The following is a 22,347-nucleotide window of genomic DNA, read 5'->3' on the forward strand; positions in this document are numbered from 1 at the left end:
CCCATGAGGGCTCAGATAGGGCTGTACTGTTACTACGCAAAAGATGATCGCCATGTAAACCAGGTATTTCTGCAATCATAAATTCCATCACTAAAACTAAAAGAAGTCTGTAATAAAATTAAACACCCAGGTATCTAAATGCTCTGTAACACAGAGCTACCTACGCCCTTCAATAAAGATGTTTAACATATGGATCAACATGTTTTTCCAGACCAAAAGAACAGGAATTTAGGTTAATTTAATAGAAAAAATAAAATATGGAATAACATTGATTTTGGCCAATATCAATTACAACAGAACTACCCTGTTATTTTACAAATAACAACTGAACATTTTACACATGTACAGTATTTTTTTCAGTAAAAATGGATTTTGTTATAACAATGTCAGTTTTTTTAAAGAAAACAGTTATTAATTTCTTCTCTATAATAGTGTTAGAGACATTTGTAAGTATCCAAACAGATTCTTTACAATCCATAACATAATTAAATCTCAATAGTGAATATATATTTATATATAACATATATAATATTAACTTAAACTTTGAAAGCATTATGTTCTATTTAAACACGCTATACTGCGAAATGAGGCAGTAACTGACTAGTAGTTAAACTAGCACAAATTTGAATGTTTATCAGGAAATTTGTAATGGGCACCAAAGGAGCTTGACTGTACTCTTTCATACTGAACCTGGCTAAAATAGTTTATCTGCTCTCTGCTAAAGAGGACATTACCTCTAAAGGTTTGAATTTCTTTCTTTGTAAAACATCCACAGTCATTTTTGATCCCCTTTATTTTCCAGGATTTACATGCTTGAACAGTTGAAATCCATTTCCTTTTGTGTGTCCTGGAAAGCTAACTGAGAAAGACACTTTGCATGTTTTAAGTATTATCCCCAGTAAACAGTATCTTTGAAGTTCAATTTTCTGTTTTTTGTGAAATTACTGTCTTTTGAACAGTATGCTGGGTGAAGCTGAAGAAGACAAATTAAACAGAAATTCGTACTGGCAGCCATGTGCCTGGGTAGAAAAAGAGTGAGGCTGGGGCCACTTCTCTTATCACTCAGGACCATTTTACAGTGAGGTAACTGCATTAGCCTTAGCAGGACTATTCCTGCTGAAATTTCTACTGTGAGCAGTTAAAAGCAGATTCAGGCCCATCACGGCACCAAGAGAACCACCGATTTATTGCCCTATATGCATTTTTTCCTGGAGGTGTATTTGGCACAATTATAAATCCAGTCCTGTAAACACATCCTGTCGTATATAGTCACACTGGCATTTACATATGGGCACTATGAAATAGTTCCACATATCTGTATGATAATATCCCCTTTTTAAATGAACATTACAAGACAACAATAATTTATGAATACTTCTTACATGTTAGCAATGTTTTCTGACTTCTGAGCATATACATTACTCTCACTTATGCAAATCAAGAGAAGTAGTATATTCTAAATTTGTCCACTACAGGAACAATGGGTTTCTTATGTTTATTTGAAATAGCTTTGACAATTTAAAAAAATAAAATAAAAATCCTAGCATATCTGTTAATAAGCCACCTGTCTAAAAATGAAATCTATATGACCAAAACCACATTTTGGGCAAACATATATACATATCGCATGTGATACAAAAAATAGCATACAGCAGAGGAAGTAAGAAAGAAATGTGTGCAGAAATGTTCACTTTCCATTTTTTAAAATAGTGTTACAAAAGGGGCAGAACTTAGTCCTGCACTAATGATGTTTCTGATCCCCTCAGGAACTTAAGTTCCCCCTGTCAATACATACAGCACAAAAAAAGACTAATGCAATTTTTTTTGTATTGTTTAGTTTTAATCCATGTAAACTTGTGTCGTATTCTTGAAACACTCTTTAAACATCTTGAAGTGGAAAGAAGCAGGAAAGAAGGGAAGAAAAAGAACCTTCAAAAAACAGGAATAATCCTAAGGTTGGCAGGAAATCAAATCAAGAGTTAAATGTTAATTTTGGCATCAAATGCTTTGGTCACACAATACTGACTCTGTGATCCTGGATGCTCAGCTCTAGACACCCAGTTATGAAAGGTAGGCGTGTTGTAGTTTTTCCATTTAAGTCCCAACAAACAGTTCACCATCTCCCCAGACAAAGAGAGGGGAGAGGGAGAAAGGTGGCTTGCTTTCTTTTTCTTTCTTTTTTTTTTTATTTTTTTTTTCCTTTTTCAGTAATACGGATTAATCTGTAAGTCTACAGGAGGAGGAGGATGCTGGGAGGTGTCAGTTCACCCCTTTTGTTTACATGTTCTGCAACACAATTGCTGAAGCACTTTCCTCTGGCAGAGATTGTTCTTTTTCACCAGCATACAGAATCCTCCCTCGGCCCAGGACTCTTCCGTGGCTTCCAGAGGGTAGCAGCAAGAGAAGGAGGGGAGGTTGAAGGTTTGGAGAGCACGACGTGTACAATGGAGGAAGGTTTAATTGGTCAGACATGCAGATTTGGTTGAAGAGACCATTCAGGAGCAGGTAGCAAGTAGGAAATTTGGTCCATCAAAAGGAATTTCAGTCAACAGCATTTTTTTTATTTTTTTTTTCAGGAAGAGATATTGTGTGGTCCAACAGGGAATGATTGGTATCCATTTATGAAAAGGAAAAAAAGATTAGAAAGAGATTAGAATACAGTGATATTTACAGTGAAGGAATTTGCTCTCAATTTTTATGAATTAAAAGAATAAAACAATCAAACCACAGGAAAAGAGTAAAACATTCTCAACAGAAATGCAAATCCTGTAGAATGAGTTGATTGTAAGGCACTGAAATGAGAACCTCTGTGCTTTTGTAAATTAACAGAAAAGAACCCCCAAAACCCTCCAGGACTTTCCTTGTTATTTTAGACTGCTGAGAACATGCACCATGTGGTGTGACCCAGCATGGTGCATTGCAACTGCCTGAAGGCCTGCATGTCAATGTGCTCCCTTTCCATGAGAGCTGCATTTGGAAGAATGGTGGTGACAGTACTGAGATGGGGTGTCCTTACCCTCAGGAACTACAGCGTATGTGATTGAGGCTGCACATGTACAAATGAAGATGGATTTATCCAGCTGCATTAAAGACCAAACGGTATTTCAAATGTTTGCATTGCAGAAATCAACTGCAATACCATACTAACATTACACTTCTCAATTTGTCTATTTATATCTGTTGTCTTCTGGACTTGCTTTAGACAATAACTCTTCCAATGTCCTCACATGAAACTGGCTCGTGACCAGTTTACCAATATCTGCAATGTAACTTTACAATAAACAGGATACTTTTCTAAGTTTGGAAGCCTGTATTCCAACAGGAAGTACAAAGGTCCACAGAAACAAGACTTGCACCTGTGCTCTTTCGTTTTTTAAGTCTTTTACTCTTTGTAAATCCAGTGGAAATAAGCTAGACCCAGGAGTCACTGTTAGCTTTTACTATATCTGATGTCAGGTATCTTTCTAGATATCATCTTCCTGTTGGATTGCACTTGTTGGGCTCTATTTACAAGTAATTAATGTGGTAACTTTTTAGGGAAGCACAATGTTATCTAAGTCTCCCTTTAATTGTGACATTTAAAAAGGAATTAATATTAGTGTATAATTAAGCCAATCATATGCAATAAGATGGCTTCATTGTCTTCTATCTTCATTTGTCTATCTTCATTGCCACAGAGAATTTGGAGGAAGTTCAAATCTCCACCCTAAACTGCACATTCCCTGTTTCAGAATCCCTTTTTTCTCACTACCCTTTCACACAAGTCAAGCAATCCTGCAGGTACTTTAAATTGTTTTTACTTACCAGCATTTTCATCATTTAAAGTGGTGAGATAGACAATTGTAATTCTATTAATAGTATTCTAAAGTCTTCATATAAAAATCTGTTGAAAGTAATGGCTTTTGAACAAATGCTAAGGAAGGAAAAGTAGGTTGTTGGCAAGGGGAAAGATTATTTTAGGAAAATTCAGGTAAAGTGGATGCGACTAATCTTGCTAACACATGCAAATGTAAATTTCTCCTTTTCATACACCTGAAAAAATTCTTACTTAAGAAGAAAAGCAGGCCAAACCAACCCAATACAAGTAAAAGAAGAAGGTGGCAGTGATAAAATGGATCTTTTCAGAGACTTGCACTCACCATCCTTGCATACTGTTCCAATGACACAGACACCAGTGTCTAGGTTATAGCCACTTGGACAGCTCGTACAGTTTCTGTCTCCTTGGCCACTACAATCCAAACAGCTGGCATCACATCTGAAAGACAATGGCAGGTGTTGGTCTTCTAGTCTCACCAAAGATAAGACTTCCTAGGAGACCTCTTTTGTATTGCGAAGAACTTGTTCTTTCTAGAGGTACAAGGTACTATAATATTACTAATTATGATAATAAATAATTGACTTCCCCTGCAATTTCTTTCCTATGGATACCCAAAGGCCAGTGACTAAGATCCTCATCCTTTGATCCCCGAAAGGAGATATTAAGCAATACCTCTTGAGGCTGGGGTGAAAGAAGCTTTTCTCCCACAGGTCTTTGCAGTTGAATATTAATCCTTTTGGGTTCAGGTGTTCTATTTGTTTCCTAAGTTTATGTCACCCTGTTCAGCACCCATTTACCTTTCATGTATTCCTTCCAGAATGTTCTCCATTCCTTGGACCCTCATTGGCCCTATTTTGGTGCATTGCTCTGCCCTGTAAATCGCCATTGGTTGTCCCTGTCCCTAACCTCTCCTATGCACCACTTTTACCTGTTCCCATTGGATCCTAGCCCTCTGAACTGCCCTCTCTTATCTCACATATAATCCTGGACCCTCAGCCTATCCTTGTTCTTGTCCCTGGACCCCCTTCCAGGCAAGAAAGCTTTTGGTTACCCAAACAAGAACCCATGTCCATGACATCCTTCCTGGTCAGCTTTCTAGTGGCACCTTGCCCCAGACCCGAACGCGCAGGCAGCCTTAGGGACCTGGTCATAGTGCGGTGCTACACTTTCCATCAACAAATTTCTGTTCCAGAGTTTTTACTACAGAGCTGCCTTATTCTAGTGCATTGGAACTCTGCATAAATAATCAGCAAAAGTATCAAGCTGATGCTGCATACATGTGCCAGAAAGTCATGAACTAAAGCTACAGCATAGAAATGACTGACGTGATGCCCAGTCCCTTCATCACCCATCTCGCTCCATTGTCTCTTCATTACGTACGGATTGTCTTTTAATGTGGAATATATTGAAGCGCATGGTGATTACCTTCCTGCTCTGAACTTAGATCTGAGTCAATAATAAATTATTCCTAAGAGCAAAAAATTATATTTGTTTAACAAAGTATGGAGCAGAAAAAATGTTCCTTCCTGCACAGCACAACTTTGTCCAAGATTTATCCAGACATTTGTATGCTTGAGTCAGGTAAGCTATTCTAGACAGTAGTTTTGAATATACTTGTGCTATGTTTGTGAATATGCAGTGCAAGAACTGAATGGTCTTTATAAATAATAATTAACTTGTAAGGAAAAAACCCACAGTTTCATTATTTTTGATTGCTAGTAAGAAATGCAGATCCTCTGTCAGATTCGTAAATTTTACACTTCTATGCAAATCTACTTATAGCTTTACTACAGGCTGTTTTAAAGTGAAGGTCTCACACATATACCAGAAAAAATACCTGTATGAATATAAATATAAATATAAATATAAATATAAATATAAATATAAATATAAATATAAATATAAATATAAATATAAATATAAATATAAATATAAATATAAATATAAATATAAATATAAATATAAATATAAATACAACAATAATAATAATATTTTCCTTCATTTAGTTAGCATTAAGTAATTTTTGGATGTTTTGAAGTCAATAGCATTTTATCTTCTAATAAGTATGATCATTTCCAATACAGTAATACCTAATATACTGCCAAATATCAGATATATCAGCCACTGATCTTACCTTTTGCAGGTTTTGTATCCACTTTCAATGGAGTGATCAAGATAATAACCACTACTACAGGACTGCACACATCTTCCATCTTCCATAAAGTAACCCTGTGTGCAGTTTATACAGGCATCTACTCCAGCACCTTAGTCCAAAGAGAAATTGTCAGAGATAGGTACATTGTTAAAATAAACAATTACTTCATTTCAGTCTAACCTTTTCTGAAAGAAATGATTGCAGTTCTAAAGCTCCCATGAAATCTACTAGTCATTATTCCATCCCTGGAACAAAGTGGAAGGCATTACTGGAAATCATAATAAGTTCTACTAAAATTAAAATAGGAAAAAAAAAAAAAGGAAGACTTTATAAACTTTCAATTAAAAACCTAGATTTCTACACTAGCTGAAAGGAGTTTGCCATATTTAAAATGTAATTAAAGACTACTAAGAGAATGAAAGATTCACATGTAAACAATCATGTTATACTGTTACTGTGATATAGTGGAATAAAATCAGAGGTAAAATCATGCAGGAATTAAAATTATCCCGACGAATGTCAGTGTGGTACCTGCACACGTTGCACAGGAACGGTGGCAAGGTTCACACTCTCTGCCATTATGGTATTTTCCCTCTTCACATCGGATAGCACATCTGGTGCCATGCAAACTATGGTAAAAAGGAAAAAAAAGCACAGGGCAGATAATGGCTACAGAGGAGAACAAGATCATGCACAATCCAGTAATTCTCTTTTAATCAAAGTACAACCCATATATTACAATTTATCAGCTTCCTTCACTGGTCATATTTCATAAATTTAGATACACCAATCACTTAAAGAGGGAATGCAAAGCAGTTTTGCCTGTGGTGAAGTAAAGAAGCTGTTTACGAATTCTTTGTAAATACTACCAAGTAATAGGGGACAGACAAAAAATTAACAATGACAAGCAGACTAGAAATTCAGGCATGTAAAATGCAATTATCCACGAGGAATTTGGCACAGGGTCAGCATTAAAAAAAATACTAAGGGACTTGTTAACTGAATGTCAGTTCTGTGTGGCTTGTGAGATTTGTTGAGATTACAGATGGAGGTATTCTGCCTGCAGACACTTTTGTGAGAGCAGAAAAATGTGAGTAACTGTGGAAAATAAATAGCATAAAGAGTCACATTTTCATATATTCCTTGAAGTGGCTGTTTATTGCTTTCATGTTTTATGGTGCCTATAGCAGTTTGTTGTGGTTTGGGTTTGGTTTGTTTGCTTGAAATGAATTTTTTTTAACCTAGGACTTCCCTGCCATGTTTACCATCTGCAGAACCTCAGGATTCATCCAATTTAATACTTTCTCTAAAAATGCTCATCAGCTCTGGGGTTTCCCACTCTGAGTGCTAACCAAATTTTTACAGATTGGATAAGCAACAGCCAGCTAAGTTCACCGCCACTGAAAATTTTCAAGAATGTATTCAGTCCCAGTTTAGAAAATAAACTAGCAATTCAACAAAACTTTACAATCCCTGCTTTTTGTCAGTGACACACTTCAAAGAGCTTTACAATAGCATTATCATGTTTTTACAGATGGGAAAATAATTTGCCCGTTTATTTAATGGGCCGATAATGGAGCAGATCTGGAATCCAGGTCTCTCAAGACCCACTCAAGGAATGTCCTGCTCATTGATACCTCTTCCAAGAAAATCCAGAAAGTATGGAACAACTATGGAATATGAAATTCATGTCCTGAAAGGCTCCATTTATCTGATATACCCACACATATTTTTTAAAATGTTACCAAAAATGATTCTCCATTTTCTAAAACTGCCCAAGAAAACATGATGGTTAGGTTTTTTAAAAAAAACCTAATATTTCAATTTCAATAGGGGAATCCAGCTGTTGATGTTTTAGAAGCAAACATTCAGCGTTTACTAAGAGATTAAAATCCACTTTAATGGAACACGAAACCTCAGTGTTAAAACATTAACACAACACTTGTATTCAAAAGAATACCTGTAGATACTGAATACTGACTTCATACTTTTTTGTGGCACTAAGCCAGCATACAGTCTGTCATGAATATTATAAGATTTTTTTACCTTTGCTATTTTAGTATCAAAAGGAGCTTGAAATGTGTACTGCTGCTTTGTATCTTTTACCTATCATTTTCAAGAATAATTAAGTTCCCCCCTGAAGGAAAAAATATCCCCTGCTGTTTAAAATATATGATCACTATGCTGCAATAGAATTGAGCCTCATGTACTTGAGGTAACTGAATGACTGGATACTTGAAGAAATACAATAAAGATAAGAAAACAATTTCTAACAATGAAATGGACTAATCAGAAAGATTAATACCATTCATTAGCTCTAGTTCTAAAACAATTCTTGACTGACATACTGTAGGTCAAAAATTGATGAAGCCAGCTTTCCACACAACTTTTATGTTACCAGAAATGAAAGGCCTTCTAAAAATCTGTTGTCAGCCAAATTGGCACATGGGATCAATATTACAGACTAAACAGAATTGAAACAGATGAAATGAGGGCCAGGCAAGGTTAAACAGATATCTGATATTCTTCATTGTGTATCTACAGCCCTGTCTACCTCTTCAGATACTATGTTTAGAGATATACATCATTTCCTTACCTTAGGCCATGTCTGCATTCTGTGCAGATTTGGAATTCAACACAGGTCTTGCAGTTTTCACTACATTTTCGACAAACAATCTTATCTACAAGAGAAAAAAAAGAAATCAGCCCAGAAAACCTTCTTCAGTTTTGTTTGATAAAATTGTATGAATATATTATTGCATGACTTACTGCCTTCTAGTTTGACATCAACATCAACATCAAGCTAGACTACAGCAGCACAATTCTGCCTATCATTAGCTTTTTCCATCAAATATAAAATGGTTTGCAATATTTTCACTTGAAGTTGTAGTTGCACCCTGAGAAAAATATGTTTTGAGGCCATTAAAAAATTTTCATAAACACTTAAAATTTACATTCATTATTTATAACATGGACTTAAGTCACCTTCTCATACAGCAGTGACATGGACTAATGATTGCCATGTGTTCTGGAGACTGTCCTGCAATCTTACCCTTTCCATGCAAGCAGTCTGTCCTGTCTTCCTGATTGGGTGCTAAAAGACACACCTGCATGAACAGATCTGATCTTAACAAAGTAAATACATAAATTACTTAACAATTGTCTTTTTGTCTCTAGAGATCCCTTCTTTAAGAAATGTCTCTCTCTTCAGCCCTACTGTCTTTTGACATGCAGTGACACATACCCTTCCGAGAAGAAAAACTTAATTTCCCTATTTAATCCTAAATTTTCATCTGTCCATCTTAATTTGTATTGAAAAAAGTTCTCTTTACTGTAGTTCTCATACAGTGAAAATGGAAGAATTAAGGTAGGACCTGTTTTTACTGATTCTCAAAATCAAACACACAGCTTCATGCTGGAGAAAGCAGAAGATCAGGTACCTAGATGAACAATGCTCCTGAGAACAGATTTATCTTCTACGGAGTGCCCAAAGATAACAAAAGTCACTGGAGTTTTCAGCACGTTTGAATATATGTCAAAATATTTTTGTTAGCCAAAGCTGGAAATTAAACATGGACAGTCTACTTGGCAATCACAGGAGGAAGCTGAAGGCAGGTACCTATCATGGCTGAGGATTACTGCTCTTGGGCAGTCACATCACTCTGGAGGTGCTTAGGTCTGCCAGAAACATTATTTGCAACCATGTTACATCTGAAGAGCCTGTTTTACCTAGAGCTCTGGTTCACTGGCCATGGCCAATGTCTCAGCTTTCACTTCTGGGGTCGTATAATCTGGCTGGATAGGGAATCACGTTCACAAGGGGTGCTGTCTGTCCCTTTCCCAAATCGTGATAACCTTTTCTGTCCTTCAGCTGACTTGCTCTTGAACTGCCCTGGTTCTGCTACTGTTACTCCCAGCTACCCCCAGCTGAAAAGACATCCTGCAATAAGTATGGTTTTTAAAATAAAGGAAGATTATTCAGGACATTCTTGATCACACTTGGCAACAATTTAATAAAAAGAATAGGATAAGAGATCAACATACACTTTTTCTGCTCATAGGCACTCCAGCAACCTCCCCAGATCAAATTCTGTAGCCCGCAATACAAAACCAACAAGAAATACTAACTCTTATCCAGGTAAAACCCATCAGGGCAGTTGGTAATACAGCTATTGGTTACTTCATTCAGGTAGTAGCCAGATTTACAGGTCATGCACTGGTCATTATGGCCTCCAACACAGGTTTCACAATTGGGTGAGCATTTTTTACATCGTTTCTTGTCTGCATTGTAGTGACCAGGTGGGCAGGTCGAAACACAGATCCTGCAGACAGCAGGGAAGAGAAGGCAGAATTGTTAATGAAATCACCTGCCACCACACTCCTGGACCATGACTGCAAAGCAGAAGTATTTCTCAGCATCGTTGCTTTTCCGATGATCATGTGTTTACTAACATAACCCTTCAAAGCACTGCATCAAGCTCTCTTGCATTTATGTACCTACACATGCTATCTCACTAGCAAATGTCAGATAGTCTACAGTATAATTTTTGACCATCCACATTTCTTCCTATCTTGTTCATTTAATCACATCAGCTGTAGTAGCTACGGGAATCTATAAATACACATATATATAGACAGAGAGAGAAAGCTTCTTATGGAAAACAATAAACAGTGGGGATATAATCAGAGAAGGGTTTTTTTAAGCTGCATTTTAAATTCTGATTAGGTAGGGTTTAGGGTTTTTTTAACGCCAAAGAAAATTTTTCAAAATCAGGGGAAAATGAATTATCCATGACTGCAATGAAGAGAAGAGGAAAGAAACTTAAGATATATACTAAGAAATCAATGAAGTTAAGTTTTTATCTCTTTCTCTTACCTTGTGTTGTTTTTTGATTTGTAGTAATAGTGCAGACAGTCAGTACAATGATCTGGTCCTGGCCCATCACACCCTACTTTACTGCATTCTGCATTGCAGGGACCTGTAATAATAAAAGAGTACAGAGGAACAAAGGGATTAAAACTTCTCATTTAAGGGACACCGTAAAACACAGTATTTTATTGCAGAATGCAATTACTCTGTTTCCCTGTGTTGAGGACTACACCTAGCACAGGTAGCTCGGTTTGCTACCTGCACTGTGAGCTCAAAATTGAGTTCTGGGTGGCAGAAGCTCCAAGAAAGAGGCTGTGCAGACCCCTTGGAAAGGACATGGGGACCCATGTCACCAGCCAGCTGACCGGACACCTAGAGACACAGCAAGAGCCAAAGACCCTGACACTTTCATGCACTGAAACTCTGAGGGTATAAAAGCCCAAGGTTTCCCTTGTTCAGGGTCCCTCCTCAGAGGCACTCAGCTCAAGGTGTTATTTTTTCATGTAGTTATTGCACCAAGATCAAGTTATTCTAAGGATTGGGAAGACTGAGACTTTGCTATGGGAAAACTAGGGTTGAGCTAGTGAGGAAATCTGGTCTGATTATGTGAGCGTGGGGTGTGTAGCTGTGAAGGGCCTTGGTCCTAGCTCATGTGTTGAGAGTATGACTGCCAGAGAGGCTCCTGGATGGTTGGACAGGTTTCCTGAATACCTGCTTGACTTGAATTAAAAATTCAGAAAAAAAGGCAAGCTTTTTTAACAAGTATGGCATCCTTATTTTATTTGGAAATGTGCAAAGATTTCTGTAATTCATAATTAGGAATGATTAGTAAAATAACTTATAAAAAGAAGGACAACATAAATGACGAGTATCATGATCAGTGGCTACTTTGGTTCCCGAGTGGGTATCAAGTGGTCCAAGTGGCTACCATGACCCAGTGAACCAGGGCCCTGTTGCTCTCTGCTGCTACACGCTACAAAAGCCTCAGCTAGTACTTGCTGATTCCAAATCTTCCATCTCACCTGCACTCATGTTAGGCTTAATAATGCTTGTGGATCTGTTCCAATTTAGGATAGTCTATGATTTTGTTCTTACAGTTTTCAAATAGATCCTTCCTGCTGTGGGAGGAGAGAACCATCAAGTCTTGCCTTTATGCAGGTGAACAATGACTGTGGGTGAAATTACAACTTTCAGGATCACTGCTCTCTCCTGAATGAATGTGTTGAGTTTGTTTCATAAAAATCTTAAGAAGTTTGTGACCTTTACAGTAGAGATAGTAGTGTTTCATTACCTACCAAAACAAGGAGTTCCACAGCTGTTCATCTAAAATAGAGACTGTGTGACTGACATGCTATGAAAGTGATAGTAAAAGGTTCTAAAATCTTAGAAAATTCGGGGACTTAGAAAGAAAGTTAGGTTTGGAAAGCCCTGGGAAAAGTAGGCCCTGAGAAATGTTAGGCCTTGTGCTTGCTAAAGACCAGGTCAAACTGCACCTGTGTAATCAGTATATTATAAATGATACAATTGTTAGATGTGATTCGATATAATTATTGTTTAAAGAACATACGGAACAATGTTAGGGGGCTAGGGGGATCACAAGAAATCCATGCTTGGGTAAAAACAATGCTTACAATAGAACAATGTAAGTTGTATAACGATAGAGTATAAAACATGTTCAACTCAAAACCAAATCGGGTCAGATTTGGGTATGTGTAACCCTGACACCCTTCATATAATCATTCGTGATTATGTGTGTTCCTGAACGCTAACAAAAGGACAATGGAATAACAGAAGATACTAAATTGAACTTTGTCCTCCTTTTCACTGGCCAGAGATATACTTCAGATTCATCACATGGTACTGGTAATGATGGGTTACATGTAAGAAACTGCCAACTTGACTTATATTGCAGTACTAAAAATCTAACTCTAAAAAAGTCTAATGACAAGGTTTAAAAACATCTACAGGGATCAGTGAGAAACAACACAGATATAGAAGATAATGTTCTTCTCATATATATGCATAAGTATATGTAGCTTTATATACTTACATGCGAAACAGTGCATTTCTTCATAGCATGTTAAGTGTAGCTTAAAAATATATAACTCTATGCATGCAAACTCAAAAACCCAACTTTCAACTATGAAACAAAAACTTTCTCATCTTTGGTGAAGAATCCAATTCACTGAACATTTTATATATGTAAGTATGTAAGGATTCTCATGTAATCCTTAAAGCCATTAAGGGTTTAGTAGATGCACAAACAGAGTAAATGAATGCACACACCTGAGTAGTCATCTGTTGTATAATCTTCTGTAGGGTCTTCAGCTGGACTAGAGCGTACTCTTTCCACTTTGGAAAAATCATTTCTTGGTGAGTAAGGCTGGATGGATGTTCCATACAGTACTAAGGACCACTCTTTCAACTTGCCTGGAAGTTAAGTATTATAAAACTGTTTTCAGAATTGCTTCTCTGTGTCTTACAAAAGCATGTCACTTTTAAGCATGTTCTTATGAGCAGGTATGGAAGACACTGCTTTTCAAGTAAGTGCAATAGTTGTTTTACTATAAGCTGAGAAAGCATACTTTCTTCAATCAGATCTTTACACTGTATTTTTATTGCACTCCAATCTCTTGTAGGTCTAGCAAAGGTTTGCACCATGAGGGCTGAACTCAATATAAACAATAAACAAAACATCTGGGCATAAAGTTATTTGGAATATATACATGGTGCTGCATAAGGTGGCTTTGCATTCCCCTCAGAACACTATTAATTGTCCAGTAATTATTATTTGAGATCTTTTAGCTAAGTAACAGTATTCAGAATTCTGCCTTAAGAAAGGGATTACATTAGAGTACCTTCCATTGACTTTTAGGACACAACTTGATGAACAAGAAACACCTTCTCTTAAAATCTCCATGGAAGAACATCAGTGCCCCCTCAAATCAGCATAATTTCTAGTTTATTTGTGTCAGTTATCTGGCAGATATATCACTGTACTGTCTGCAATCATCACTGGTATTTTATCCTCTTAATATTTAAGTGAAGACAGAAAAAATTGTCTGGTGACCTGATGCATTATCTGACTTGCTGCTACATTTTTTGGGGGGAAGAATAAAGAGATTAAGGTGTATCAAGTCATCAGTTCATGATGTCAGAACATAAAGGGTGAACTTTCAGTCCCCACCTTCCTCTCTATAGTACCAGGTGAATAAATTTGGAGAAAGAGCAAAAGCACTCAGGCCTGAAATAGTGCCTAAAGTAAAGACACATAAAAACCACATCCCTGCTTGAAAAGGTGCAACCTAAGTTTGGTATCAGCCCATCGTCTTGGTTATGTTAACCTGTGCTGGAATAGCTGGATGTAAATGTCAAATTTTCATTAGAACAAAGAGAAATCAGAGAAGCAGGGAAAATTTGAATGATCATGTTTTGGAGGCTGTTCAGTGGTTAAAACTCTTTGCAAGGAGTACTATTATTTAACAAGAAATGTAATCCAGGTATGACGCTTGTAAGAAAATATTGTAGTATACTTCATGTAAAATTAAATTCAAGCCATCTTCCTCTTCTCTCATTTTAATGATACTCAATAACTTGAAATATTTTTCACTTGGATATTTTCAATCTGCACAATCAAATTAATTTTACCTTTACAAGTGATTCTCTGTATTTTCCCCAATGTCACCTGGTAGCCTCCACTGACATAACAAAGACAAGCATTTCTCTGTTTCTACATGTATACTTCTAGCAGTATACATATATATCAGAATTCAGCAACAATAAGCAAAAACACTACCTGACAGATCATAACCAAATTCTTCTAAATAGTTTATAGTAGAGCTGAATATGGGAATCTCTGTTATCTCTATGTCTCTTGTCAATCCAATTAATCTTTCTGAGACAAAAATTTCTACATTTCCTATGAAAGCTTCTCTTTCTCTGTAATCAGTCTTTGAGTAGAAACTACAAACCAGAGACTATATCATGGCAGTTGTGTCACACAATAGCTTTCAACTTTTCACATATGAATTATTACTTTCTTTGAAGAGACATTTGATCTTGATTTAAAAAATTAACTGCTGATGAATCTATCACACCTGCTGCCAAACTATTGGCTAATTACCTTGACAGTAAAACTGGATATTCCTTGTTTTCAATTTGTCTTTTCCTACCCATAGACATGTAACTCCCAAAGACCCACCGGATTAAAAAGACCCAAATAATGTATTTTCTTCCTCTAAAGATATGTGAGAATCACATTACATCCTGATGTTCCTTCAACTGATCCAACTGTATCCTTAATGGTACTTTTCTTTTTAAAAAAGAAGTCACACAGGGAGATAATTTTTAACTAGATAGGCAGGCATCTCTATAGCCCTATAAAAGATACAACTTCTTCATGTCCAGTCCGTGCCTTTTTTTGTGTTTTAAACCACTTCTACAGCATAGAAACCATAATACATTGGGTGCAATTTTAAAAAATTGTGTTTGGCTAAGTTACTCAGATATTTTTATTCTCTATGAGCCAAAATTCACTTAACTTCCCAAATTCTTCTATTTCTTCCAGAACACTGGTAAAAGTATTTGCAAGAACCTACTACAAAAGGCACAGGTAAAAATGCTCCTAAGGCATAACATATTGTGTTTGCATTTTACAGATACAGAAGATCTTGTACTAACAGTGCAGGAAGGATTGTTACTCTGAATGCATATATAATGCAAAAGGGCAGCAAGGGGAATAATGTAGGGTCTCTCAGGAGATTAGCTGCCTTTTAAGAATGGTTCAGTAAATAAGGAGGAGAAAAATTCATGTAACTTTCCAGCAAATAAATGAAGACTGCCTCAAGGCAGGTTTAATTTGCACAATGAAAATATTTCAATAACTAAGTATATATACATACACACACACTTTTATAATGAATAAACAAAGTATGCACATTTAAGCCAAAATCTTTCTTCCCCATTTTTGGTTGATTCCATCATTTAGACTGGCTAGAATAATCCTTTCCCTGCTTGTATTTTGGATGTGTAACAAAGGTCTCATGTTGTATCTATAGAAGAAAGGATATATCACAATGTTTCAGAGGAAAGATATATCCACCTCCATAAATTACAGAATTAAATCTAGAAATCACATGCACTACTTTTATGAACTTGACTCTTCCTTTCTTTTCAGGTAACAGATGTGGCATTACCTTGCCAGTGCAGGGATATGATGACACGTTGGGTCTTTCTTTTAGATTTGATTACAGAAAAATGGCAACTCTTAATTAAAAGACCTTTCAAGAGCTGAGCAAACACATGCACAGAACACAAACAAGAAACAGGCATGATGATGATATCAGTGTGATAAACTGCAAGCTATGGTGATAAACTGGAGGGGCACCATGAACTGGAGAGGCACCAGGCATAAATTATGTTTAAGCACCTTTTGTTTACTTCATGTTCTCTTCAGTGCAGAGACTAATCCCGATATGCCCAAACAGCTGAATTTATCCACCACTAATATATGGCAGGCACTTCCAAATCTTTTTGAACAGAAGAGTTACTGGACAGCTTTCATCAGAGGGCAACCACTGCTCTAGAAAGATGGGGGATACATTACTAGACAGTATACAATGAACCAGGATCCAAATTCACAACCACACTGCATCTGTGAAAATCAAATGCACATAAAAACCAAACTAGTCTCAAGCAGTGTTTCACATTGTGGTTAAAACAAAGTAGAGGATAAGCTCTCCAGCAGGATTCTTTCTGTAGATCAGCTTCCTCCACACCCCTTAGTTTTGCAGACCTACTTTCTCTCAATCTCCTAGCCTTACTGTGCCTTTTCTTCCAGAGCTGCATCTTTAGGCCTTAGTTCTGATGGAGGAAAGGAAATCAGTTCCATTAGATTAGCTACTGGAGTGTTGAGAGAGTATAAATAATGTACTGAAATCAATAAACCTATACAACTATATGTGTAGTTGTAGTGTGCAGGAGCGTGTAGGAACAGGCCTTGAAGCGTAAAGCTGGAAATGCAGCACGCCAGTCTGAGACTGTCCTGAAGATGTAAAAGGCTGCAATATAGCTACAGAATTGCCCAGATCAAAAGTTTGCAAAATGGCTCCATGCTACCTCTTTTTTAGTGCAAGATGTGTGTCAGGGAAGAGGGAAATCTGTTGCTCTGTGCTTGTCCTTCATGCCTGTTGGATGAACCAATGGGTTCCATTACACACAAAGGTGAAGAGCTACCCTAAGCTATCCTTTGCATCTGGATGTGTCAGGAATAACAAGTGTAAAATGGAGTTGAAAATACTTCATTTTTGTCTTTTTTCAGTAATCTGATTGAATTACTTATTTGCTGCTTAATACCTCCTGTCTATCAAATTCTAAAGCACTGAAAATTAAAAAAAAAACCCCAAACACAAAACCTCCTCTTGAATCCCTGACCAGTTTTAGTTACACTCAAATGGCTGCTTTTCTAAACACATTTAGTGAGTACCCCTTTTTAGTGTACTGGAAATTTTGCTCTTCATTTAGTAGTGCATTTAACACTGGGCAAGAACCTTTAATGACTGGAAAACTATGGTGAGAAGTGATCAGTAGTGATAAAGTGAAATTTAAAACACTGGCAATGTTAGTGTTTCCTTTCAGAGCTCTAGGGGAAGATAATCTAGATTTTCAAAATGCTGTGCTTAAAGTCAATCACATGACTATACAGTAAACATTTAAATAACACTGGCCACAGTGTAAAAAGTTACCGGAGTCTAGCAGATGTTTTCTGCTCAGAAATTTTGAAAATCATACTTTATCTTAGTCTTCATTAAGGACTTACCAACCACATATTGTGTAAAAGCTTTTCAAATTTTGGATCATGATTACTGGTTTACTATCCTAAAAAGCTAATATCAGGTGGACAAATCATGTCAACTAGTGAGTCAGGCAACAAGACAGTAGATTTGATGGCTAGAAAAAGAACATTTTTTTAAAAGTTGAGACAGGCTATCAGAACATAGCTAAAGTAGAGCAGAAATAAATAATTAAAATTCTCATTCAATTCTATCAACAGTGATAGAGGCTGATCTGTACGTTACATTTTTTTGAGAGAAAATCATCTAAAAAACCCACAGAAAAAAGTTGCAAATAAAAGTGAAACATGTATCTTAAAAGATAAATAACAGTAGCATAAAAATGAAGGGTGCATTGAAAACTTAAATTTAGAATAATGATCTTTCCAGCTATGGCTTCACACTAAAACCACTGAGATGTTCCAGCTGTAACTAAAAGATGGAAAACAGCAAGCACTTTTCACACATAAAGAATTCACACAGCCCAAACAAATGTTAGAGTCCTACCTGGAGTCTTGAAATTTCTCAGCTGAGATGGAGTGTCACAGATTTCCAAGATCCAATCCCCTGCTGCTTTTTCACTCCAGCAATGAGTAGTCATAAACTCCCAGTTTTTGAATCCTTCCATGGAATGATCAAATAGCCTAAAACAAATGATGACATTATTTCAAGGCAAACTTTTTTTTCCCTGGGGAGCTATGCCTCTAAGAGTGCAAACTCTTGAATAATATACTAATCAGCTAGTTTGTTCTTCTGTACCTTCACATAACATTATTTACTCTGGTTTTCTCACATGTATTTCAAGCAAATTCAACAGTTATTTGTAGTTTGATGGAAGAGAGTCTTTACATGCCACCATGTTTTTATAATGAAAAAGAGAATGGTAAGCAAATTCATTGCAAAAATACCATAATTGCTTATACTGTTTAAAAGGATTTGTGGGTCTTGGAAAATCTTTGTATAATAAAGAATTCCATTGCTTTAACAGCATGGCATAAATATAAGTAACTTGTAAGCTGGAAAATGTCAGTAACATGTATTTTTTGGTTTGCATTAGAATAGTTAAAAGGGGTTTAAACACAATTGAAACAAGTTTAAGACAATAGTGATTCAATACATCACTTCTTATAGGAAGTAGTATGTAACGGAGACATTGGCCTCAATCCTTGAACAACCAAGGTATCACCCCTTCAAACACATCACAAAATTCAGCTGGGGTAAAACTGAGAAACTAATGGCATCTGATGGTTTCACCTAACCAATATTGTTACCATAATTTAATTACTTAGGTAGTGGGTGAAGCCATTAGAATTTAGGCCTGGATTATGATAATTTCTTATTATTATATTTACATTTTATATATTATATTTATTATATTTTCTATATAGTAATTTCTATTTAAGATACTGCAATGTGATTGTGACCCCCTGTGAGAAAGGGAAGGAGGATCCTTCCTGTCAGGGGATTAGGAGATTAGATGCAAGAGAATTTGCACTTTTATTTAGTTTTCATAGTGTGTTGCTTGGTACCCCAAAATTATTGGTGAGAATAGCAATCTAAGTAGGATTATTGGCTCCAATAACTTGAAAAAATACATATATAACTATATATTCACATGTATGTATTTTTATGTATATATACACACAGAGATAAGTATGCATGTCAATTTATACATGCATTAAATTTGATCTTTATGAGTGAAAACTCCACTAATAATAGCTGTGACTAAAAATTTTTAAAATACAAGAATCTCTACAGTATAAAACCCAATAGATTGAAAATGCTTTTCCATAAAACACAGAAAAACCTAGCATTAGATGACATAAATACTACATTTGAATTCCTGTGAATCTATTCTTTTCTAAGCTAATTTCAAGTTATACTCTCAAAAGGTTGTGAAGTTCAGCAAACAGAAAATAGAATACTTGTGTAGGTACATTCTGGATGAAAACTGCCACACTGGAGAGGAACAAAATGCCATAGTTCTTGCTGGAAGCTTTGGTCAGTCAGAGTCACGGGGTCATGTACTGTGTGTCCTAGATTTCTTAGAAACTGTATGGGCCTACATGATTGGTGCACTTCATAGAGCTCGGCCAAGCTCTATGAAGATTTTCAAGCTCTCACTACAAACATAAAATCATAGGATCACAGAATAGCCTGAGTTGTGAAGGATCATCAAAATCCAACTCCTGGCACTAATAGCTAGTGAAAAGCCTAAGGCCTAGTTTAAAGTTCATATGATACCCTTCACAGATTCAACTTAGCCCTAGACACAATGAAAACATAGCTTGCATTCTTAGATAGAACAGACAGGATTATTCAGGTAAACAGAAAATGCTCTATATATAGGATTTAGGTAAAACTGACACTGCTTTTGTGAATTAAGAATTAAGCTTAGATTGGTGCAGAAAAAATGTTTTAGAATCATGTTTTTGACAGATTGGATGATTTGCGAATTTAATGACCTGCACTGGGGATCAAACACATGCAAACACGCACACCCCCAAAGAAGAACAGCAGCACCATCATCATCACCAACTGCTTCTGTGGCCAGGGACAACAGAACTCCACACTGAGAAGCTGCTGCCCAGAACATCAGGACTTTATACCAGAGAGCTGAGGCTCAGAATTCATGACTTTATACCAAAAGCTTTTAGCAAGGACTGTAACTTTCTGAACTCTCTGCTTTTGAGACTGATGCTTTTATACAGTAAATATCTTTCTAGCAACCAACAACTGCTCATGTCTCCTTGAGACCAGAAAAACCCCTTGGATCCGCATTGAAGAGTCGACAAATAGTCAAGTCAAATTAGACAGAAAGAAATCTTAAACATTAGTCAGACCTAAACATAGTAAAACTTAACTATACTTAAATCTATTAAGATACACTTTTTATTAAGACACACTTATTTCTATTAATTACACATTACAGCCCCAAGAATTACACCATGTCTCTGAGAGCACTGTCCACATGTCTTGGCTCTGTCAGGCTTGGTGCTGCGACCACTTCACTGTTCCAGTGCCCAGCCATAGCAGGATGAGGAACCTTTTCCTAATATACAACCTAACTCCCCTTACACAACTTCAGACCATTCCCTCAGATCCTGTCACTGGTCACCAGAGAGGAGATTGGTGCCTACTCTTTGGCTTCCTCTCATAGGGAAGACATAGATTGTGATGAGGTCTCCCCTTAGCATCCTCCAGGCTGAGTATGACAAGTGACCTCAGCCACTCCATGTATGGCTTTCCATTCAGACCAGTCACTATCTTTGCAGCCTCCTCTGGACACTCTCTAATAACTTCTTGCATTGTGGCACCCAAAACTGCCCCTCACACTCGAGCTGAGGCTGCCCCAGAGCAGAGCAGAGCAGAGCAGGACAATCCCCTCCCTTGCCTGGCTGGAGATGCTGGGCCTGATGCCCCCCAGGACACGCTTGGCACTCCTGGCTGCCAGGGCACTGCTGGCTCATGTTCAACTTGCCATTCATTTTGGTCTACATTTTCCCATTTTAAATGAATACCTATAATAGTAGTCTACTTTACTAGCACTTACAAAATTAAATTAAAATATACATTTGGATTAATTTTCACTGATAATTGTGTGAGATTTTCTTCTGATACAGTTCTGTGCTTCTGTGTGTGTGCCTGTAAATGTATATGTAGATATATTTTGGCAGCAGAATGGGCCTGCTCCATGTCATTGTTACATCAGTTGTATGAATACAGCAAATCTCACAAAGGCATGGCACATACCATTTACTGAAACAGTAGAAATTATTACACAGTCATTATCCAGAATTTGCATGCAAGTATGTTCAGTTTAAGTCATGTAGGTTATTTACAACAGTTATTCAAATTGCCATGCTGTTGTTTTCTGATAGCTAATGTATTACTTTCTAAACATGCTGTCAATGCAACAAGGCACCAGTATTAATGTTTGCCACTGTAGCAACTAAATTATATAGTATTATACAAGTACTGTGCAATTAGGAATTTTGTATTCACTGAGCTCCTATTCATATACATTTGAAACATGAGTTTCTCTTAATTTTACTGTAATTAGTCTGATATTTCCCATAGTACTTTTTGTATAACTAGGTATTTCCTCTTTTGAAATTTTAAATTACTGTCAGGTTTCTATTTTAATAATTCTTTTAAGTAATTTTGGGTGGAAGAGACAAAAATCCCACATATCATGTTTTTAAAAGCACTCTTACCTAATATATGCTGTGACTGAAACTGTAAGCTTCCATCCATGGAAATGGGGGAAATCTGGTAATATTATTTCTGAGAAAATGGACTATTTTTCAAAAGAATACTTCCTTGGGAAAGATTTGAATTTTATAAAATAAATTCTAAATTGGAATCTTGGAATGTAGGAACTGTGTTTCCATGAAAGATTCCACAAACAAGTCAAAAAGCTACAGACAGGTCAAAAGGATAGTGAAAAACAAAGTAGAAACATACTGACTCTGAGTCTGTGTATGTATTTTGGACATACAAAATGGTCCAAGTACTTTTGCTTTGCTTTGTTCATAAACTAAACTCTCAAATCGAAGAATCTATGAGGCAGTAGAGGGATTTCACTTTAAGTGGTGTTAAATAAATGAATGAAATTATCTAATGTTCCGCTGTACATTTCTTATTCAGAAAGAAATACATAGGATCTTTCTTT

At 36.5% G+C, this 22,347-nt stretch overlaps 1 protein-coding gene across 2 annotated transcripts in view; it reads right to left on the bottom strand.

Moving 5' to 3' along the window:
* PCSK5 (proprotein convertase subtilisin/kexin type 5) overlaps positions 1–22,347 on the bottom strand; it is a 229,289-nt gene that overhangs the window by 55,556 nt on the left and 151,386 nt on the right. Inside the window, exons 13-21 of one of the 2 annotated variants that reach the window (XM_058864244.1) lie at positions 18,180–18,316; positions 13,129–13,272; positions 10,849–10,951; positions 10,101–10,294; positions 8,569–8,653; positions 6,504–6,601; positions 5,952–6,081; positions 4,140–4,255; positions 2,158–2,380 (exon numbers count right to left, since the gene is read on the bottom strand). In XM_058864244.1, coding sequence (XP_058720227.1) covers positions 2,265–2,380; positions 4,140–4,255; positions 5,952–6,081; positions 6,504–6,601; positions 8,569–8,653; positions 10,101–10,294; positions 10,849–10,951; positions 13,129–13,272; positions 18,180–18,316 — 1,123 coding nt within the window. In that variant the 3' untranslated portion in view covers positions 2,158–2,264. Of the gene's footprint in view, positions 1–2,157; positions 2,381–4,139; positions 4,256–5,951; positions 6,082–6,503; positions 6,602–8,568; positions 8,654–10,100; positions 10,295–10,848; positions 10,952–13,128; positions 13,273–18,179; positions 18,317–22,347 lie in introns of those variants that run through there. The other variant, XM_058864245.1, reaches the window with a different exon arrangement.

The sequence above is a fragment of the Poecile atricapillus genome, chromosome Z, assembly GCF_030490865.1.
Source record: "Poecile atricapillus isolate bPoeAtr1 chromosome Z, bPoeAtr1.hap1, whole genome shotgun sequence".
In the NCBI taxonomy this organism is placed as follows: Eukaryota; Metazoa; Chordata; class Aves; order Passeriformes; family Paridae; genus Poecile; species Poecile atricapillus.